General features: G+C 36.7%; 1 protein-coding gene across 4 annotated transcripts in view; it reads right to left on the reverse strand.

Annotated features, from left to right (window-relative positions):
• Erap1 (endoplasmic reticulum aminopeptidase 1) overlaps positions 1-22,020 on the reverse strand; it is a 42,403-nt gene that overhangs the window by 3,353 nt on the left and 17,030 nt on the right. For 2 of the 4 annotated variants that reach the window (XM_050122151.1, XM_050122150.1), the window contains exons 5-19: positions 20,249-20,369; positions 19,142-19,296; positions 18,451-18,564; positions 17,217-17,348; positions 16,805-16,936; positions 16,616-16,687; positions 15,244-15,398; positions 13,218-13,297; positions 12,305-12,488; positions 5,514-5,670; positions 4,633-4,817; positions 3,027-3,188; positions 2,416-2,556; positions 1,974-2,055; positions 53-966 (exon numbers count right to left, since the gene is read on the reverse strand). In XM_050122151.1, the coding sequence (XP_049978108.1) occupies positions 784-966; positions 1,974-2,055; positions 2,416-2,556; positions 3,027-3,188; positions 4,633-4,817; positions 5,514-5,670; positions 12,305-12,488; positions 13,218-13,297; positions 15,244-15,398; positions 16,616-16,687; positions 16,805-16,936; positions 17,217-17,348; positions 18,451-18,564; positions 19,142-19,296; positions 20,249-20,369 (2,055 nt within the window). In that variant the 3' untranslated portion in view covers positions 53-783. Of the gene's footprint in view, positions 1-52; positions 967-1,973; positions 2,056-2,415; positions 2,557-3,026; positions 3,189-4,632; positions 4,818-5,513; positions 5,671-12,304; positions 12,489-13,217; positions 13,298-15,243; positions 15,399-16,615; positions 16,688-16,804; positions 16,937-17,216; positions 17,349-18,450; positions 18,565-19,141; positions 19,297-20,248; positions 20,370-22,020 lie in introns of those variants that run through there. The other 2 variants (XM_050122149.1, XM_050122152.1) reach the window with 2 other exon arrangements.

Raw genomic sequence — 22,020 nt, forward strand, 5'->3', positions numbered from 1 at the left:
TTGGGAAGAAAAAGTGAATTTTAAAAGCATTAGTTTGTCACATTAAGCGAATGGTTATTTAAGGCCAGTTATAAGAAAAATCAAGCCAGCATTTGGTAATATTCCAAGGGGTCTGGACACGTTTACATATAACTTAAGTTTGAACTACACAAAATGAGCTCATGACACATGATGTCAGCTTTTTCTCCTGTAGCTCTTATTTATTCGCAGTTGCCAGACTTTAAAATGCTTTGCATATACCATTTCACAATGAATGGTTAATTGACTGTGTCCATTTAATATGAATTCTGTTATACAGAGATGCAGAGTTAAGTTTTAAATATGATATCTGAAAGGCAGAATGTGCAAGATGTTTTCTTTGCCGTGGAAAACATTATCAATGATATAAATGCAGTCTTTCTTTTGGGTCTGTCCTATATTACTGCCAACACTATGAGGAATGGGCTCTTAACAGGTTATGGTGGTAAGATTCCCAACTTTGCCAATATTTTGCCAATATCTACATAGAGTTGCCCACACTTCTGGAGAGATAGATAAGAGACTGCAGCACTTTCTTGCATCCCTAGGTATCTCAACTCTTAAGCTCAAATGATATAGACAAGCTGCTTTTACCAATGCACTGAAAATTGTACTATTTCCTTTCACCTTCAAGGTTTCTTAACAATAACCCATAATTTTTCAGTATTATTAATCTCTTATTTGTAGTTAGTAAGCAAGTATAGGCCACTATTTTTTTTGTTATTTAGCATGAATTCCAGACAGCTAATTCCTCAAAAACCTATATCATAATACCATGTTATGAGTTCTCCAATAGCAGGTAGGAGAAAGTGTGACTTTTAGAAAGATCAAGTTCCAGTGAGAAATGATGCAGAATTGTTTTAAAATTACTTGGGAGTCCAGTTTCTGGGGAAGAGAAGAGACACTCCCTTCTCTGTGCCATTCCCTGTGCTTCAGCTCTGTGTACTGCTGTAGAACACAAGATTGATTCCTCATCACTTTGGGTACTCATCAACAATCAGACATCAATAATTTCACTTCACTTATTATTTGAAATATTTCATTATCCTCAAAGAGCCCATTGTGATGTTATGGCTGAAATGTGGACTTCTACAGAAGCTCAATCAAAGCCAGCCTTTAACAGTTCTCCTGACCCCAGACTGTGTCTTCTGCCACACAGATCCAGCTAAGTACCCAATTCAGACATGCCTTTCTGCTTAGAAGGGTGGAAGAATGTCTCTTATTGTAGAACTTATATATGCGTTCTCAGTCTATCTTACCAGACAGTTTCATACCAATTTCTTATTTTTGCCTGACCACTGGGAAGCTCCATAACTGTCAAATGTCATTGCAATAGGAATCTTCAGTGTAAGGTCCTCATATACTTATCTCCTGTCCTCCTTGCAGCTTTTCATTCTTTGATATTTATTTTACAGATGGATCTTATAGTTGCCCAAGATTTATTTGGGAAGTACATGATGTTATAATTGAGAATAGAAACATGACTTTGGATACCAAAGCACCTGGGCCCTCTCTGTCTCTTTCACCACTTCAGCCATCTGTACCTCTGGGATTTACTTTTAACTTCTCTAAACAAGAGCCCATTGTGTTGGGTCATTTTTTTTTAAGTTGAAAAGTTTTTGTTGTTTTTCATTTTGTTTTGAGACAAGATGTCACAATGTAATCCTAACTAGCCTGGAATTTGTTTTGTTGACTAGGTTGACAACAACCTATCTGCCTGCTGCTGCCTCCAAAGTGCTTGGATTAAATGTGTATGCCACAAAACCTGGCAAAATCCAAGTTTTTAATTGCAGAGCAAAGCTTGTCTCATAAGAGGCATATACACGAGAACTCAAAACTTGTATCAAATGACAAGATTCAGTCTCAAAATACCACAAATGTGTTCCTGATCTTTTATAATAGCCAATTGATACTTAAGTTCAAAAGATGGAATTTCTCACACACATGCCCCTTACCTCTTCAAGACGTGCTCTGGTGGAAAACTGGTCTGTTGTTCCCATAACCATGTGAGCTATAGTTGCTGAGCCAAGTTCAAACCTAGAAATGACAGAAGCTGTCCATTCAATTTACATGTTAAGTGTCTTATATATCCTATAGCATTTCAACAATCTATTTGTAAAATGTAATCCATATCAAGAGTTAATTAAGATTAAGAACCTAAGGGAAATGACAGCTCTATGCACTGCTGTAAGAGTTGGGGGAAAGCTGCACTGACCTTGTAGGAGAAAGCAGATCAGGTAGAAAGCATCACTGGGTGTATGGGTTAGCAAAGGACTCAGGTTTTAAGTTACATAAGGAAATTTTAATTTGAAAAGTTATCTTCAACCTAAGATACTCCTTCATATAAATAGCAAAGGTTAAACACACACATGGGGTTTAATTTTTGGCATTACTTACTTTTGTACAAGTTTATTCCAGTTTTCCCTCAGAAACTTCCAGGCCAATGGATACCCCACTGGGTTTCTGCCAATGAGTATGAGAATATGTGGAAATTCCTGAGTTTTTATTATCTCTCCCTTAAAACTTTGATCTAAAAGCCTATAATGATTAAAAGAAGAAATGACACTAATGAATTATAACTGATTGAAGAATTACAAAAATGTTCAATAAAATAATTTATAAAAGAAATAATTTTGTTTGTCATAATAAAGTCCTAAAAGGTAAACTGGTAGTCTTGATAAACCCACTCAAGCAACATGATTAAAAGCTAACATTTACATAGTGTCTCCAAGACCTACACCATATATTACCTCATTTCCTCAAAACGATTTCTAGAAGTATTCCTAAATACTTCAAATATGTTACACACAATACACATGGCTTAAATATTTTCCCAATACTTCATTTTAAAAACATGGCATCTTCATTGTGTGTGTGTCCATGTGCCCATTTGTTGCAGTGTTTCCAGCAGAATAAATAATTTTTGGGAAACAGAGCAAAAACTAGCGCCATAGTGATCTATGTCATTCAATTTTTCCTGGCCATGTGGACATCAATGCATGACTCACCACTGGAGCTTCTCTGGATCTTGGCTTGTGCAGAGGGCAAATTCAATTTGGCTTTTTTCAGTACTAGACAGAGATGACTGATATTTACTATAAAGAAAATCCCATCCTTCTGTGCTCTGGGCTCCCACAGCAAACACTGCCAAGGTCACATCAATAGGGAGGCTATGGGAAAGAATAAAACTATAAGATCCTGAGACAGAGCAAGTCTTCTTTATCACAGGCTCACACCTGAAAAAATAAATTACTGTTTCCTTCTGTTATACTTTAAGAAAACAGGCAAGAAAAAATGTCTAAAATTAGATTTGAGCAGTTTCAGAAATACAGTTATAAATATCACTCATACATGCCTACACATCTATCTTTTAAATGATAAGTAAGATATTAAATTCACATTCAAAATTTATTCCGTGTAGAAGTCAGGAATCTCAATAGCATTGCGGCTGGTAAACATGTCATTTATAATATGAGCAAAGAGGCCAAGACCATGATGGGAACACCTGCTGAAACAGTTTACCTGAGCTAATGGGAGCTCACCAACTCCAGCCAGACAGGGAAGGAACCAGCATAGAACCAAACTAGTCCCTCTGAATGTGGTTGACAGTTGCATGGCTGGGGCAGACAACGGGGTCACTAGCAGTGGCATCAGTATTTATCCCTAATGCATATACTGGCTTTTTGGGAATTCATTCTTTTTGGATGGATACCTTGCTCAACCTAGATATAGTAGGGAGGGCTTTGGCCCTTCCCCGAAACAATGTGCCTTACCCTCTCTGAAGAGTGGATGGGGGATGGGTTCGGGGGGGGGGATGTGGCGGAAATGGGAGGAGGAAAAGGAGTGGGAACTGGGATTGGTAAGGTAAAATGAAAAAAGATTGTTTTCCTTTTTTTTGTTAAAAAATGTCATTTTTAAAGGCATGTATCCAGATGGTGCCATAAATGATTCCTGGATGCCATTAAGTTCCAAATACAAAAGGGCTAGCAGGAGTTGAGATTGAAGACACTGCAGAACCTATGTTTCCAGTGTGAACAATTACCAGATGCCCTGGACAGGGTTTTTGAAGACAGAAACTCCTGTAAAATACGTTGCCTCTGTTCTAGCCTGCCGTGACCATGTCCATTCAGTCATCTTATAAACACTACATAGAGTTACTCTAATTGTGCTTTTTTTTTTTTTTAGTTTTGGTTTTTCAAGACAAGGGACAGGGTTTCACTGTGTAAAAATCGTAGCTGTACTAGAACTAGCTCTGTAGACCAGGCTGGCCTTGCACTTACAGAGATCCGCTAGTACTGGGATTAAAGGCATGCACCACCATCACCCGGCATCTGTAATCATGTTCTAACTCCACTTAAGACATTGATTTTTTAGGCATAGAAAAGTTCTTTGTTGCATTTCTTAAAACAGAAAGTTGAAAATTTTGAAAGTATTAATTTGAAAGGTCCATATATTTTCCAAAACCGGGAAGTAAGAAAGGTCCAGCTTCTACCTACGGTTAATGCCAATGATGAGAAACAGGAGAGATGCCCTTTTTATACAACCTGTTCAGTGAGAACTGATGAGAAACAGGAGAGATACCCTTTTTATACAACCTGTTCAGTGAGAACTGACCTCAAGTTTCCATTGGATGCCTTCCACTCTCTGAAATAGCCCTCTGCCTTCTGCACACAGGGCTGATACTTGCGTACACATGCGAGGAGGAGGAGCTGGCTCCTGAGCATCCTCTCTGAGACAGAGCCCTCATCTGACCACATCTGCTTATCAATAAGGTCCTTTAGCAGCCTGAGGAGGAAGGCCTGTGAAGGATGATGGGAATAGTGACAGGTATTATGGGTAGTGTCACAGCAGTCCATAGTCACACAGCCTAGTTCTCCTGGTGATGAGAAACATCACATAAATACATATTAAATGTATTTTAATAATTTTAAGCGAGTAGTCAAATGGAAATAATCTTTAAAGCTCAACCCCACTTCTTTAAAAGTTTGAAACTCTATTTAATTTAGTTTTAGAAGGGAAAAAAAGCAAAAAAAAAAAAAAAGATTTTAACATTATCACAGTAATCATTTCTAAAACATTCCATCTACTTAAATCAGGATGAACAAACTAAACTTTTGAGCAAAGTATACAGATCCTCACAATATTTGATTAAAGTAAGTAGCAACTTTGGGTCTCTTCTTCAAGTGCCACTTAGAATACTGGAGAACATCAGGATTAGTAATTATAGCATATATGTCAAGTCAAATAAAATACTTGTGGGGGAAAAACATGAAAATTAAGTACAGACTCTAACATCACTATTTTTATTTAGTATCAAAGTCTAACCTTCGCTAGTCAATCAAACTGAATTTTTATTTGCTTTTCCTTAATGGATAAAAGGACACATATGTCTATTTTATGTATATATACATTCAAATACATATGATAATAAGCATGTTTTTATCCATAAAAAATTATAATTATACTTTAGCTATTTGATTCATCTCAGGCATTACCTTGAATTGAGTTTCCACTTCATTCATATCTCTTTTCTCCATTAACTTATACATAGGTATCAGTTCATTCAAACCTTGGAATACAGGCATAATTTCTGTTTCATTTTTCAAGTACAGGGTTAAATCCAGGGCTTTTTCAACTGATAAATTTCCAATGCTGAGCAAGATACAAGATGGTCACAAGTTTATAGGAAATCATCCTTTTGTTTCAACATATATTATGATAACCTTCCAGAAAAGCAGCAATCATTTTTAAATAATGAATTTTGCAGTAGAATAATTTCTGTTCCACACAAGATGACATTGGGAAAGAAAATTCATAAAGTCCAGCTTGTGACTAATATGAAATGATGCATGTTAGTGTCTGTAACATAGAATACACCAAACTGTGTGACCTTTCAGTCTAAGTGAAGAACTTCAATACAAGATCCTTCAGGGATCCAGGTCAGTGAGATTGCTGCTTAGAAAAAATAAGAATGCTTTTCATAAATGCATCTTCTCTGTTCAAAAATACCCTGAATAGCAGACCCCTCTGGAATTCCAGTTGCAGTAGGCCATGCAGATGAACTTGTGTTCAAGAACAAGCAACTGTTCAAGCAACCTTTAATTTCTCTCTGCCTTTTTCACCTTAGGAGACTCGTTGTAGTAATATGAGGACCAGAAGGAAGGACTCTACATTCAGGGTAGAGAGATATGGAATCTGAGAATTACAGAGCTGTTTCATCCTACCCAGATGGTGCACTTGGAACTTCATCACCACATGAAAGATGAAGGCATTCATGTATCCAGTTTGGAAAATATTTCCTTCCCCAATTGTAAAACAGGAAAGAAAGAGTACGTTCACTCTGGCCTCAGTTAGTCAAAGATCATTTGCCAGGGCCAAATTACATAAACTATATTCCATAAAGATGCATTATCTTTAAAAGAGAAATCTCTCTTTTAATACAATAGATGTAATGTAAACAAATGGACCTGCATTAATTTGTCTCACAAGAAGGCTTCAAGAGGTTTAAGAACCCAGCAAGGGAGAACCCCATTCCTATAGCACAGACAGAAAAGCTGCTGGACAAAGCTGTAGAAAATAGGCAAGGGGCTCACTAGGATGCTCTCAAGGCTTCCTGCACATTTCCCTTAGCCTGATTTGAATTATTAATGAGAGAGAATAAAATACAAGTTTTGCATTTTATATCAACTAACAAAGACAGAAGGTTGAGCTTCAGGCTAAAGCTATGTTGCATTGTTGAAAGAACTTGGGGAGAAAGCAGCCTCTGTAGGAGCAGGTACGAGGGAGGGACCACCAGGGGAGCAAGACCAAGCCAGAGACCTCTGTGGGATCAGGTCCAAGCCAGGGACCTCAGCAGGAACAGGCCTGAATGACCTCCAGGATTGCAGAGCAACCATCTGAGCCTTGTATCCACAGGCACCTGGAAGGCTGATCACCAGAGACACAGCACAAACTACACCAATCAGAGGAAAGGATGGATAGACAAGGTAAGAACACACTCAGAACCACAAAGAGCAACATGACACCAACAAAAACTAGTGGCCCTACAACAGCAAGATTTGAACAGCCAAATATAGATGAAAAAGAGGAAAACACCCAAAAAATACTGTTAAGAGAATGTTTGAGACCCTTAAGGAGGATATGAAAAAGTTCCTCAAAGAAATGGAGGAAAAGACAAACAAAAAATTGGGAAAAATAAACAAATCCATTAAAGAAAACCAAGAAAAAGAAACCAAATATATGAAAGAAATGATTCAACTCTTGAAAACGAAACTAGAGACAATAAAGGAAATACAAACCAAGAAAATTCTGGAAATGAAAAATATGGGAAAATAATCAGGAACCCCAAATGCAAGCATAAACAGGAGAATATAAGAGATGGAAGGGAGAATCTCAAGTGCTGAAGATACAATAGAGGAAATAGACTCATAGGTCAAAGAAAACATTAAATGTGACAAAATCTTAACACAAAATATCTAGGAAATCTGGGACACTATGAAAAGATCAAACCTAAGAATAATAGGGATAGAAGACAAAGAAGTCCAACTCAAAAGCACAGAAAATATATTCAACAAAATCATAGAAGAAAACTTTCCCAAACTAAAGAAAGATATGCATATAAAGATATAAAAAGTTTACAGAACACCAAATAGACTGGATCAAAAAGAAAGCCCACTTGCTATACAATAAACAAAACACTAAACACACAGAATAAAGAAAGAATATTGGGGGTGGCAAAAACAAAAAAGATTATTAAGAGCTACAAAGGAAGAAGATCAAGTAACATATAAAAGCAGGCCTATCAGAATTATACCTGACTTCTCAATGGAAACAATGAGAGCCAGCAGGTTCTGGTTACGCATTATACAGACATTAAATGGCCACGGATGTAGGCCCAGACTACTATACCCAGCAAAACTTTTAATCACCATAGGCAGACAGAACAAGATATTCCATGACAGAACCAGATTTAACCAATACCTACTAACAAAGTACTAGAAGGAAAACTCCATCACAAGGAAGTTGTTAGCTACATCCACAAAAACATAGATAATAGATGATCTCACAGCAGTAAATCCCAAAGAAGGGGAAAACACAAAAACATCACCAACAATGAAAATTAAAATAACAGGAACTAGCTATCACTGGTTATTATATTCCTTAATATAAATAGACTCAGCCCACCTATAAAGAGACACAGGTTAAGAGATTGGATATGAAAAAAAGAATTAATCCTTCTGCTGTATACAAAGAACACACCTCAACTTCAAAGACAGACATTGCCTCAGAGTAAAGGGCTGGGAAAAGATTTTCCAATCACATGGACCTAAGAAATAAGTTGGTGTAGCTATCCTAATGTCTAACAAAATAGACTTCAAATTAAAATCAATCAAAACAGACAAAGGACATTTCATATTAGTCACAGAAAAAAAAATCCATCAAGAGGAAATCTCAATACTGAACATCTATGCCCCAAGTAAAAGGGCACCTCATATGTAAAAGAAACACTATTAAAGCTTAAATCACACATTAAACCCCACACACTAATAGTAGGAGACTTCAACACCCCACTCTCACCAACGGACAGGTCTGCCAGACAGAAACTTAAAAGAGAAATAAGGGAACAAACAGATGTTATGACTCAAATGGGCTTAACAGCCATCTATGGAACATTCCATCCAAACATAAAAGAATATGCCTTCTTCTCAGCACCTCATAGAACCTTCTCAAAAACTGATCACATACTTGGTAATAAAGCAAACATCAACAGGCACAAAATTTAGACTAACCCTATGCATGTTATTGGATCACCATGGCTCAAAATTAGACAGCAACACTAATTTCAGAAAGCCCACAAACACATGGAAATTAAACAATGCTCACATTACTCACCAATGTGTCAAGGAAGAAATATAGGAAGAAATTAAGGACTTCATAAAATTCAATGAAAATGACCACACATCATACCCAAATTTATGGAACACAATGAGAGCAGTGTTCAAAGGAAAATTCATAACACTAAATTCCTACATAAAAAAAAAACTGGGAAAATCTTAAACTAATGAGTTAACAGAAAACCTAAAAAGGCTAGAACAAAAATAAGCAAACTCACCCAGGAGGACTAGATGGCAGGAAATAAACTGAGAGCTGAAATCAACAAAATAGAAACAAATAAAACAATACAAAGAATGAACAAGACAAAGTTTGTTCTTCAATGAAAATCAACAAAATAGACAAACCTTTATCCAAACTAATCAAAAGGCAGAGAGAGAATATGGAAATTAACAAATCAGAAATGAAAAGGGGTACATATCAAGAGACAGGGAGGAAATCTAGAGAATCATCAGATCATATTTTGAAAACCTATACTCCACAAAATTAAAAAAACTTAAAGGAAATGGACAGTTTTCTGGATAAATATCACTTGCCAAAATTAAATCAAGACCAGATAAACAAATTAAATAGATCTATAATCACTAAGAAAATAGAAACATTCATCAAAAGTCTCCCAACCAAAAACAAGACAAAACAAAAAACAAAACAAAGAAAACCCAGGGCCAGACGGTTTCAGTGCAGAATTCTACAACAATTTCAAAGAAGAACTAACACCAATACTCCTCAAATTGTTCCACAAAGTAGAAACATAAGGAACATTGCTAAACTCTTTTTATGAGGGAGGCTACAATTACCCTGATACCTGAAGCACAGAAAGACATTACTAGGAAAGAGAATTACAGACCAATCTCACTCATGAACATTGATGCAAAACCACTAAAAAAATATTGGCAAACTGAATCCAAAAACACATCAGGAAAACCATACACCATGACCAAGTAGAATTCATCCCAGAGATGCAGGGATGGTTCAACATATGAAAATCTTTCAATGCAATCCACCATATAAACAAACTGAAAAAAAAAACACATGATAATCTCATTAGATGTTGAAAAAGTCTTTAACAAAATACAAGATCCCTTCATGATAAATGTCTTGGTGAGAGCAGGGATACAAAGAACATACCTAAACATAATAAAGGAAATATACAGCAAGCCAACAGCCAACATCAAGGTAAATGGAGATAAACTCAAAGTGATCCCACTGAAATCAGGAACAAGACAAAGTTGTACACACTCTCCAACCTATTCAATATAGTACTTGAGGTTCTAGATACAACAATAAGAAAAAAAAAAGGAGATCAAGGTGGTACAATTTGAAAAGCAGTCAAACTATCACTATTTGCTGATGATATGACAGTTTAAATAAGTGATCTCCAAAATTCTACAAATGAACTTCTACAACTCATAAATGCCTTCAGTAATGTAGCAGGATACAAGATTAACTCAAAAAAATCAGTATCCCTCCTTTACACAGATGGTAAATGGGCTGAGAAAGAAATCAGAGAAACATCACCTTTTGCAACAGCCACAAATAACTTAAAACAAATAATCTTGGATTAACTCTAACCAAACTAGTGGAAGACCTGTATGACAAGAACTTTAAATCTTTGAAGAAAGAAATTGAAGAAGACACCAGAAAGTGGAAAGATCTTCCATGCTCTTGGGTAGGTAGAATTAACATAGTGAAAATATCAGCTTTACCAAAAGCAATCTACAGATTCAATGAAATGCCCATCAAAATCCCAGAAAATTTCTTAATATAACTTGAAAGATCAACAAAAAAGCAAAACACCCAGGATAGCCAAAACAATCCTGTACAATAAAGGAACTTCTGGAGGCTTTCCTATCCCTAACTTCAAACTCTACTACAGAACTATTAACTGAAAACAGCCTGGTATTGGCATAAAAACAGACAGGAGGACCAATGGAACCAAACTGAAAATGCAAGTATCAATCCACACACCCACAAACACCTGATTTTTGACAAAGTAGCAAATAATAAAATGGAAAAAAAGAAAGAATATTAAACAAATGGTGCTGGCATAGCTGGATATCAACATGTAGAAGAATGAAAATAGATCCATATCTATCACAATGTACAAAATTCAAGTTCAGTGGATCAAAGACCTCAATATAAAACCAACCACACTGATAATCACAGAAGAGAAAGTTGGATGTAGCTTGAATGCTTGGCACAGGAGACCACTTTCTATCTATAACTCCATTAACACAACACTGTGAGAAACAATTAATAAATGGGACTTACTGAATCTGAGAAGCTTCTGTAAAGCAAAGGACATGGTCAACAAGACAAAATGGCAGCCTACAGAATGGGAAAATATCTTCACTAACCCCACATTGGACAGAGGGTTGATCTTCAAAATATACAAAGAACTCAAGAAATTTTTCATCAAAAGAACAAATAATCCAGTTTAAAAATGGGGTATAAATTCAAACAGTCCTCTCAACAGATGAATCTAAAATGGCTGAAAGACACTTAAGGAAATGCTCAACATTCTTAGCTATCAGAGAAATGCAAATCAAAATAACTCTGAGATTCCATCTTACACCTGTAAGAATGGCCAAGATCAAAAACACTGATGACAACTTATGCTGGAGAGGATGTGGGCTAAAGGGAACACTCCTGCATTGCTGGTGGGAATGCAAACTGGTACAGCTGCTTTGGATATCAATATGGCGATTTCTCAGAAAATTAGGAAACAACCTACATCAAGACCCAGCAATACCACTTTTGAGTATATACCCAAAGGATGCTTAATCATACCTCAAGGAAATATGTTTAACTATGTTCACAGCAGCATTATTTATCATGTCTAGAACCTGAAAACAACCTCGACTGAAGAATAGATAAGGAAAATGTGGTATATTTACACAATGGAGTACTACACAGCAGAAAAAAAATGACATCTTAAAATTTGCAGGTGAGTGGATGGAGCTAGAAAATATCATATTGAGTGAGGTAACTCAGACACAGAAAAACAAATATATACTTACTCATAAGTGGCTTTTAGACATAAAGCAAAGAGAAACCAGCCTACAATTCACAATTCCAGAGAACCTAGACAACAAAGAGGATTCTAAAAGAGACATACATGGATCTAATCTACATGGGAAGCAGAAAATGATAAGACCTCCTGAGTAAATTGGGAGAATGGAGATTATGGGAGAGGGTAGATGGGGTGGGGGGATAAAGTGAGGGGTACAGAGAACAATATATAGCTCAATAAAAAATTAATAAAAGAACTTGGGGAGGTGATGCCTTTTGAATGCTCATTATCAATCCATCACTGTCATCTCTAGAAACCAAGTATTTGAACAGTAACTGCTGCTTTCAGAAATAAACTACAACTTGATGCAGCCTGCATTACCTGACAAGCTGAAATGCATTGTTGATGAGACTTGCCCGGTCATTACTGCTGATTGCTGTATATGCTTCTTTTAAAAGGCCACTCAAAGAATCCCATCCATCATCCTCATAATGCACAATGTAATAGCCATTCATTCCCACATTAAATTTGATCCACTCCACTGCTTCTGGGAGGATGAGAACATCTAGAGAAAATAGGATAAATCTCAGAACCATTTACTCCCTAGATGGATAGAAGTTTTTGAATCTGAGGTTATACAATGAAACTGGGGAAAACCCCAAGACTAAACAAATATCTTGTAGAAATTACATAACAGCCACCCAAGTAGACAAATACCAAAGGTAGCATTAGACACAGATTCTATGAAGTTTATAGAAATGATGCAATCACATTTATGACCAATATATATTTCCCACTATTGTTAACAAAGCAATGAGGATTTTTATTGCTAATCTATTCTCTTTAGTGTCATATACTCAACTGTTTGAATTTTTGTCATTATATTTCCTTTTTAAAACTCCAATCCCTGTGAATTTTTGTAAGTGAGGGCACGTGTGCGTGTATAAATATATCAGGGTTGAACATTGTCTGTTCCTCAGATTCTGTACATTTTTGTCAGGAAAAGACATGCAATAGGAACACTCACTGGCCTTCCTTCCCAGCACTAAAGTCACAATCATGATGGCAATGCTCACCTTCTTTGGTATTGTAACTGTTGGAGATCAGACTCAAGTCCTCACATTATAAGATAAGCACTCTACCAATGGAGCCATCTTCCAAATCCAGCAGGAATTCTCAATCGATTCCCTTTTCTTTTAACCAAAATCAACACCGAAAGAAGCTCGGTAGCTAGTTTCTATTCACTTCTATACTTCTTACTTGAATTATACTAATTATTTCCATGACAAATTACCTGTCTTTGTCTTTAGCAAAAACCTCTGGACTGTGTCTGATCTACTAGTAATAAATGTCAGGGGAACGTGCCACAGGTACCTAAAAGAAAGCAAGTACAAGTATGCATTGTTCATTGTCTTTACTCACCCAACAAGCAGCTTTTAATACCTCTTCCTATCACGTGCCAGGCTAGATTAAAACAGAGTGGTATAAGAACGTTATGCCAAGACTTGACATCATGCTTAGGCTACCTTCCAGCTCAGCTACTATTCCTCCTCCTCAGACTCTAACGTAGAAAGACAAAAGCAAGCTCAAGTAATTAATGACTAACCTTAAATAATGATTACTAGGTTAGTAAGCCTAACCTTAAATAATGATTACTAGTAATGGCACAAATTGGTACCATGTCCCTCCTCCTTAATCATGTACCAAAAAGACCTATGTCACTCCTCTTCTGGAGTTTCTCAAAAAAAAAAAAACTAAATCTGATCAAGAAGAAAGAAAATATAAGTCAAGAATTCCAGTAAAGTAGTGTCCTGAACTAAAAAAAAAAAATCCTACACACTCCATCACTTGGTCATAAAAATGGAATGAAACACAGATATAACACGGGTGAGTCTTGAAAACATTCCGCTGGGGGAAAGAAAGACACCAGCTACACTGGAATACATGTTGTGTGGCTCTACCATAAGGAATACCAGAACAGGCAAATTTGATGAAACAGAAGTACATTAGGGGCTGCCAGGGCCTGAGTCCAAGGTGGAATGAAGAATGGATGCTGATGGCTGGGTGGAGATGAGCTAAAAATGTTAAAATAAATTGTACAGTGGTGGAAGTTACACAGTTCTGTGAATACACTATAAATCACACACTTAAAGGGTACGCAATCTATGAACTGGATTTCAATAAAGCACTTGGTTTGAAAAGCTGAAAAAAAAAAAGAAAAGCTGAAAATGTCAAGGGACACATGTGGGCGAATTGCTGCAAAAAAAAAAGTAAAACCAAAACTGTGTGGTGATGAAATATGAAATGAACTAAATTTGGGAGTAAAATTTTCCTATTTTGATATAAAAACATTTTAAGACAATATGAGAAATTGGATTGGCTTTATGAATTAAATTGTGATTTTGTATAGGATTGTTTCCTAATTTTGAAAATTGTGTGATGATTACATAAGTAAATGTTTTTATTTTTTTGAAAATACAACTTCTCTGTATATCTTTGTTTATATATAATATATGTAATAAGTTATATACACTATTGCATTCATATTGCCTACACACATATAGGCTATATATTACATAATGCTTTCTTTTTATATGTACATAGAGAATCATAAATCAAGTATGATAAAATTGACACATATTTGTGCAAAGCATATGTAGAAATTCTTTTCAATACTTTTGTAATGTTCTGATTGAAATTAGTTCAAGATACAGCAAATATTTTACAAGTTACAACATATCATTTCTAATAATACTCTTGTAGGGTATGAGTTAAGGGCTTCCAGGGTGTAACTCAGACTTCTAAAGAAGAGAATTGAGTGTCTCTTAGTTGGTTTTGTCAACTCCAACCAATGCCAAACACTTCTTTTTTTTTTTTTTTTTTTTTTTTTTTGAGACAGGGTTTCTCTGTGGCTTTGGAGCCTGTCCTGGAACTAGCTCTTGTAGATCAGGCTGGTCTCGAACTCACAGAGATCTGCCTGCCTCTGTCTCCCGAGTGCTGGGATTAAAGGCGTGTGCCACCATCGCCGGGCTAATACCAGACACTTCTATAACTTAGCAGCAGCTGCTAACTTAGATGAGAGCTGACTTCAGGCCAACAACTAGAAATTATATCCTATTAAACTACAAAACAGATAGCCAGGTTTACAGAGATTCAAAACTCAAAACCTCCTTAATACTTTTGAGAAAGTTGGGTACCACTTTTTGAGAAAGTAGGTCAACTAAGTGGAACACACAGATTCAGCTAAAACATTCTACGAACAGGACTTCAAAAGAATGATTCTTTCCCACCAAAAAGGAGTTATCCACTGTGAACATTACCCAGTCTCTTGGATGCTTTCTGAACCCTTCATATAGTGCTCTTGCTTCATGTGCACATTGCACCCTCTTACAGTGATGGTTATCAGGGGAAAGCCCTTCTGCAGTGTCCATGTGTTCATCATGGTTTTCACATCTATGCCCTCCTGATGCCAGTGCTGGTTATAAGACAAAAATGGGGGGAAATTCATCATCTGAGATCTGTGCTCCCACACTCACTAGCCACTGCCAGGCTCCCCTGTTCTTCGGTTTCCTACCCTGGCTGCCCTCCCCTCCTGTTCCCACCACTGAGCCATGACTGCCTGCCTTTCTATCATCTCCTCTAAACCTATGTGTCTTGACAGGTAGGTAGTACAGTTGGCCCTGTTTGGCACAGCTAATGGCCAGGCATATTCGACAAACACAAAGCTGGCATGTGAGCAACAGAATGAAAGAAACAGAGAGGCGGGGTGTGTGGGGAGGACAGCAAGGTTTCAACACCAACATGACTATGCTGGCTCTCAGAAAACTGAGGTAGAAAAACTGGTCAGGGAATGGGTTGTGCTTTTAAAGTGACAGCTCTGAGATGGCTTGCACTTGACCAGCAGTTGGAAATACAAAAGATGTGTTCCTTGGCACTAGAAAAGCTTTTTAAACAGATAAAAGATAAAATATTTTACTGCATAAATGATTAATAAAGCTATCCCTGCAAGGAAATAAAAATATGGTAAATAAAATTTCGTTGAATTTCTAGTCATCCATAGTTGTCTATGAAAATATCCCCTAAATTCAGAATGAACAGGGTGAGATCCTTTTTGTGTCTCGGCTGATATGATTCTTGATAGCTGAACAGTTAAAAACATGAGTCAAAATGGAATTCAGTCCCTACTCTACAAGTTACCACCATGTGCTCTTAGATATCACATTCACATTACCACATTTAAAGACCTGGATAGTAATAGCAGTTGGTTCAAGGATCTGTTGAGAGGAGTAAAGATGACATGCTAATTGTTCAGCATGTGCCTGATGTGCAGTAAATATCTAAGAGCTTTCTCTGCCATTGTGTGTTTTCATATGTAGTGGTCTGAAAATGACTGACATAGAATCTAGTCCTAGCCCACCACTGAAACTTGACCTAACCCCACTGTTTTAGGGAAAGTGGACTGAAAGGAATGAATGTCTGTGAGAAGTTGTCACCAGGGTTGTGACACGCTCTTACATAGACAATTCTTAGGAAAATCTATAAAAGGCTGTTAGCTGGTTTAGTTGTAATGCTTTAATTTGAATTGAATCAAAGTGACTTAACTGAGAACCTCAAAAAGGTTGGCACAGAGGTACCGCTCAAAGAATATGGAGAAGAATGTGCATGGGTGGGTGGGTACAGATGGAGACTTACTGAGGTTGATGATGAGTGTTTGCTTCTAGAGCAAAAGCCATCCATTGTTTGGGTACCATCTGTGTGACAAATCTGAAACCAAAAGTAAAATAACACCCTCATTTCTGTAGAAAGCACTTTGATTCTTTGTGAAGGAGTACCATCATAGAGGAGAGCAACAACAGAAGAGAGGTCTCTAGCACTACTCACACTCGCCATGCTATTCCAAAGGTCCTCGTTTTTCGTGTTTTTATAACTATACTTTTGGAGATACTGCACAATTCCTCTTTTAAATGTATCTGCACTCAGATAATCTCTTAGCATATTCAAAATACAAGCCCCCTGAAAAGATAAGACAAATAATATTTGTTATAGTTTGTACATTTCAATGCAGCTGCATTATTTTTTTCCAAATTTTCAACCATAGAAAGAGTAAAATATTGACCAGAATCTAAGCTTTAGGATTATGGACCAATCTACAGGTTCAACCTGAAAGACTCAAGTCATCTAGTATCATTAGGAGCCCCTGATGGAGAGAAAGCTATTGCACACCTGAACTATAACCCTTCTGTCCAACCACTAATGAACATGGTCCAAACAGTCCTCTACAGTCTGCTTTTACCTTTTCATAAGAAACATCATCAAACATTTCCCGAATCTGTTCAGGGTTCTCCACAGGTGTGGACACAGGGTGCGAGGAGTTGAATGCATCGACTTCCATTGCACTGAAACACTTGCAAAAGAAATGTTCTTCCTATCGATAAAAAGAATAAAAAGGAAGAGGGGAAAGTATCATCCCTAAGCTACATTTAGATAAAAAAGAATGAAAGGAAGAAGGCTTGATCTATGGTAACAGAACTAGAATTTCAATTTCTGTGTCGTCTGATTTCATATTTCTAGAATTAATACTTTGCTAAGCTTTTTAAAGAGCATCCAAGCACCTAAACACTGGTTGTAAGTAATTTATATTTTATTTATTTTGGGTATTTACCACTTTAGAATAAAGTTAATCTCATGTTAACCTAAAAACAAGACCATTCCACTTATAGCCAAAAACAAAAAATAGAAAAGCAAAATGTATAGTTATCCCATCAAAGCATATATATTTAACTTTAGGACCATGTAGTGAAAAACAGTAAATTAAAAGCAAATTACAACCTCAGCTTCTTTTCTTGGAACACTCAGCCAACTGTATATCCATAATCATTATTATTATTATTAAAGGTTATGTAGAAATGGGATATACTTATGATGCATGGCACTATAATATAATATGTACCTATAATTATAACTATTTATAAACAGATTATTGGTACAGATATGTGAAAAAGGAAAATAAAAAACTACCCATCAATGAAAATTATACTAAATATTAAATTTTATAGAAAGTGAATTTATTTTTGTTTGCTATTTATGATTTTATTGTGGTTAACACCTGGTATTTAAATATACATCTGAGTTCTAAAACATTAAATCTGTGAGCTACAATTCTAGGTTGATAATGTAATGTATGTTTACTTCAGCCATAATTCATGCAATCTGTCAATTTAAATTCTGTACAGAATAACAGTAATATGCACCTAATATTTAAATAGCAATGAGCAAGCTGAAAGTTGGGAAATGTCACAGAACACTCAGCCTATTATTAGGTCTATTTCATTAATGTTAAAGGAAAATAATACAATTTAATACTTCATTTATATTGAAAGTTCATTTAGCATTTTCAAACATGATTCATCTCTAAACTTTCAATGAAGTTATCATTTCTATAAATTAAATATTCAAAAATTTATTTTTGCAAAAACAATAAAATTAGATTAGCCTAAGATATAAAAGCATAAACAACAACCACGTACAACTTTTAGTTCAGGATGGGTCACAGTGACAGACACAAACTCCATAAACTTGGCAAATCCTTCATTGAGCCAAAGGTCATTCCACCATTCCATGGTGACCAGATTCCCGAACCACTGAAATGAAAGCAACTCTGCTTATTTTCCCATTTATAGAGAAACTGTATTATCTACTATGTATTGTGGCAGAAATAGATGCAATAAACTTAGAAACATGTAACATGACCATCAGCTTATAAATGCAAACATATTTTATTAGCTACTTTATCAGAGTAAAAAGAGCTTTTCAACATTCATTAAAATCATGAAACTTAATGCTGTAAGGAAATAGCTCTTCTATGAAATGACAAGGTACACATGATAACTATATGAGTAGCTTTATTTGTCCCAAAAGAGACACGAACATTAAACCACACTAAGAAAAATTCCTGAGAGTGTGGCTGCTAGATTTTGTATTCTTCAGTGAAGGATCCACCCATATACCTGTGGGCAGCACTAATTATATTTAATTATTATCAAAAAAATAAAACAAAAAAATAAAGAAGACATGAAGATGGGAGATGGAAGTTTTGCTAGGAGGACCTAGAAAGAGTTGGATGGGGACAGAAATAGAGTGCATATGATCCTATGTTATTGTATACACTTATGGAATTCCAAAGGGGCGGGGGGAAGATGTGTGACTAAGTGTTCTTACCTGGTGAGCCAGTTCATGGGACACAGTCATTGTGATGCCAAGCTTACTGGATGCAGATGACTTTTCCTTATCATACAAAAGAGAGGATTCTCTGTATGTGGTCAGACCCCAGTTCTCCATAGCACCAGACTGAAAGTCAGGAATTGCAGCAAGATCTTGGGCAGGAAGGAATACAGCTCATTATGAATCTCACAGCAACATACTCTCCAAAACATACAAAATAAACATGAAAATGAATGGATGTTAGAATAAAATGAAAAGCTAAGCTATGCATCCAGAATTAGGGAGTTCCAGAGGAAAGAAGCTTTCCTTGTGGAGAAAGAAAGGTTCCATGACTATCATGTTGCTACCCAAATGACTCAGACTTAGACTAGAACCTCTCAGGACATCCATCCGATTCTCTCCACCACCCCTCCCCACACACTTTATTTGACAGTGAGATTGAACCTAGGTCCCTGTGTGTGCTACACATGTGCTCTACCACTGAGATATATGCCCATGCCTCTCTTTACTTTTTATTTTGAGACAGATCTCACTCTATTTCTTAGTCTGGCCTTGAACTCACAATCCTCTTGCCTCAGCCTCCTGAGTTCCTGGGAACACAGCCTGAGTAACCAGTCTTGGCTCTATCTCTAATATTTAGACCATGAGTTTGGAAACTGAACAATTGAAAAGAATTACCTCCATAATCCATTGTATTTTGGATACCTACAGCCACATATCTAAAAACTCAATACCCAATAGCTTTGAAGGTTCATAGTAAATCTGCATTTTCTTATTATTATGCTAGGCAAATGTACTCATTCAGAAAAGTTTATTGAGTTGCTTTCTATTCTCCTGTCAAGTATGTACTGATAATGACAAAGCCATCCTCAGGACACATTGTCAGGAACTGTACAGTGAGGTATAGTGATTTATCATTAGTAGTTGATCGTATAAATCAGAGGTGAGGGGATTCTCAGAAGAATAAACCTGTTGTTTAAACTTTGCTGGGAACTTCATTATGTGAAGAGCATTGTGGAGAATGATGGGGATGCAGAAGTAATAATAATATGGTCTATGTTGGGGACCATCAAATACAACCCGGAAATGTCTGTAATATGCTACCTTGCTTGGGTAAAGGATATGGAATGCTGAAATAATCCTCATAAAATTCTAGAAGAGTCACTGCAGCATCCAGAGCATAATCTGCTTGATTTATCTTGTCTGGCACAGCATACACAGAGACCTAAAGAGGAAGGCACAGGAGAGTATTCAAACAACATAGTGGCTTCACCACACAGCTGGGAAGAATGACTTTAATGGTTCTTACTACAGGATATGGATGTTAATGTTATAGAAGACATTTGGGAATTCCATTATTTTAATTCTGTCTGCTCCTAATCAACTTTATTTCCAAAATCAACTACAAAAAGCTACAAATATAGGTTCAAAGCAGTTTTCTGAAATGTTTTCATAGTATGACAATACATATGACTTAGAAAGCAGGATGTCAACTGGACTAGGCAGTGGTGGTGCACACCTTTAATCCCAGCACTCAGGTGACAGAGGCAGGTGAATCTCTACTAGTTCAAGGTCAGCCTGGTCTACAAGAGCTAGTTCTAGGACAGGCTCCAAAGCTACAGAGAAACCCTGTCTTGAGAAAAAAAAAAAAAAAAAAAAAAAAAAAAAAAAGATGTCAACTGAACCCTAGGAAGTCATCAGGGCACCACAGACAGCCTTTCCTCTGTGGATCCTGGTCCAACACAGATGGAAGTCATCGGGGCACCACAGACAGCCTTTCATCTGGGGATCCTAGTCCAACACAGATGGACTGGAGCTCTTGTTCTCATGGCACTGAGAGACTCTAGGGACAAAGGATAAAATCCAGGTCTTGGCCAAGGTAAGAATAGCAGAAGATACCAACCCTTCATAAAACCACATTCCAAAAGCTACTTTCTCAGTGTATGGATAAACTAAAAATAAGTTGCAATTCTCTCAACAAAACTACAAGTGAACGAAAAAAGGCAGGGAGGAGGAAAGGAGGGAAGAAGGAAAGGAAGGAAGGAGGAAAGTAGGAGAAAAGGAAGGAAGGAGGAAAGGAAAGGCTTTCCTATATTGGTATTACACAAAGGAGAATGGGAAAGTCTTAAAGAAACTGTAGTTTAAAATGAATCTTTATAGTACTTAAGAGCTAAAACTTCAGTAACTGGATAACCTAAAATCTTGAAGCTAAGACTATCGTTTAAAGCAATCTTTGGATTGGAAGAACTCTGTCACCTGGCAGGAGTGAAGACACGTTTTCTAGAAGAGTCCACTTTTGACTGAGGAATAACCCATAATAAGTGCAAAAAATAAGATACCATGAACAAGAGCCTGCAGAAACAAGATGGACAAAAATGACAGATATGACGATGGCCATGGCCAGGATGTATATATAATATGTATACTTAATGTGTTCCAAGGAAGAGAAGGAAGAGAAATAATGTAAGCATTATAAAAACCATGCACAATAGATTCATAAAAAAACCTGCAAAGCAATGGGCAGGTTAGAATATTCTTTTCACTTGAGGCACTAATCCTCCTTTCAAATATCCACAGCACTAGAAAAACAAATAGTAACTCAGAGTGGCCCACGTACTCCAACCTCATAACAAACGCAGGAAGTAACTTCAGCTCCCATGTTTCTGATTAACCCAATTAAAAAATGGGGCACTGAACTGAACAGAGAATTCTCAAAAGAAGAAGTTCAAATGGCCAAAAGACACTTAAAGTCATGCTCAATCTCCTTAGCGATCAGGGAAATGCAAATCAAAACAACTTTGAGATATCATCTTACACCTGTCAGAATGGCTGATGATAGCCTTTGCTGGAGAGGCTGTGGAGGAAGGGGTACCCTC

The sequence above is a fragment of the Alexandromys fortis genome, unplaced genomic scaffold, assembly GCF_014885135.2.
Source record: "Alexandromys fortis isolate MF-2015 unplaced genomic scaffold, M_Fortis_MF-2015_v1.1 scaffold_163, whole genome shotgun sequence".
Taxonomy (NCBI): Eukaryota; Metazoa; Chordata; class Mammalia; order Rodentia; family Cricetidae; genus Alexandromys; species Alexandromys fortis.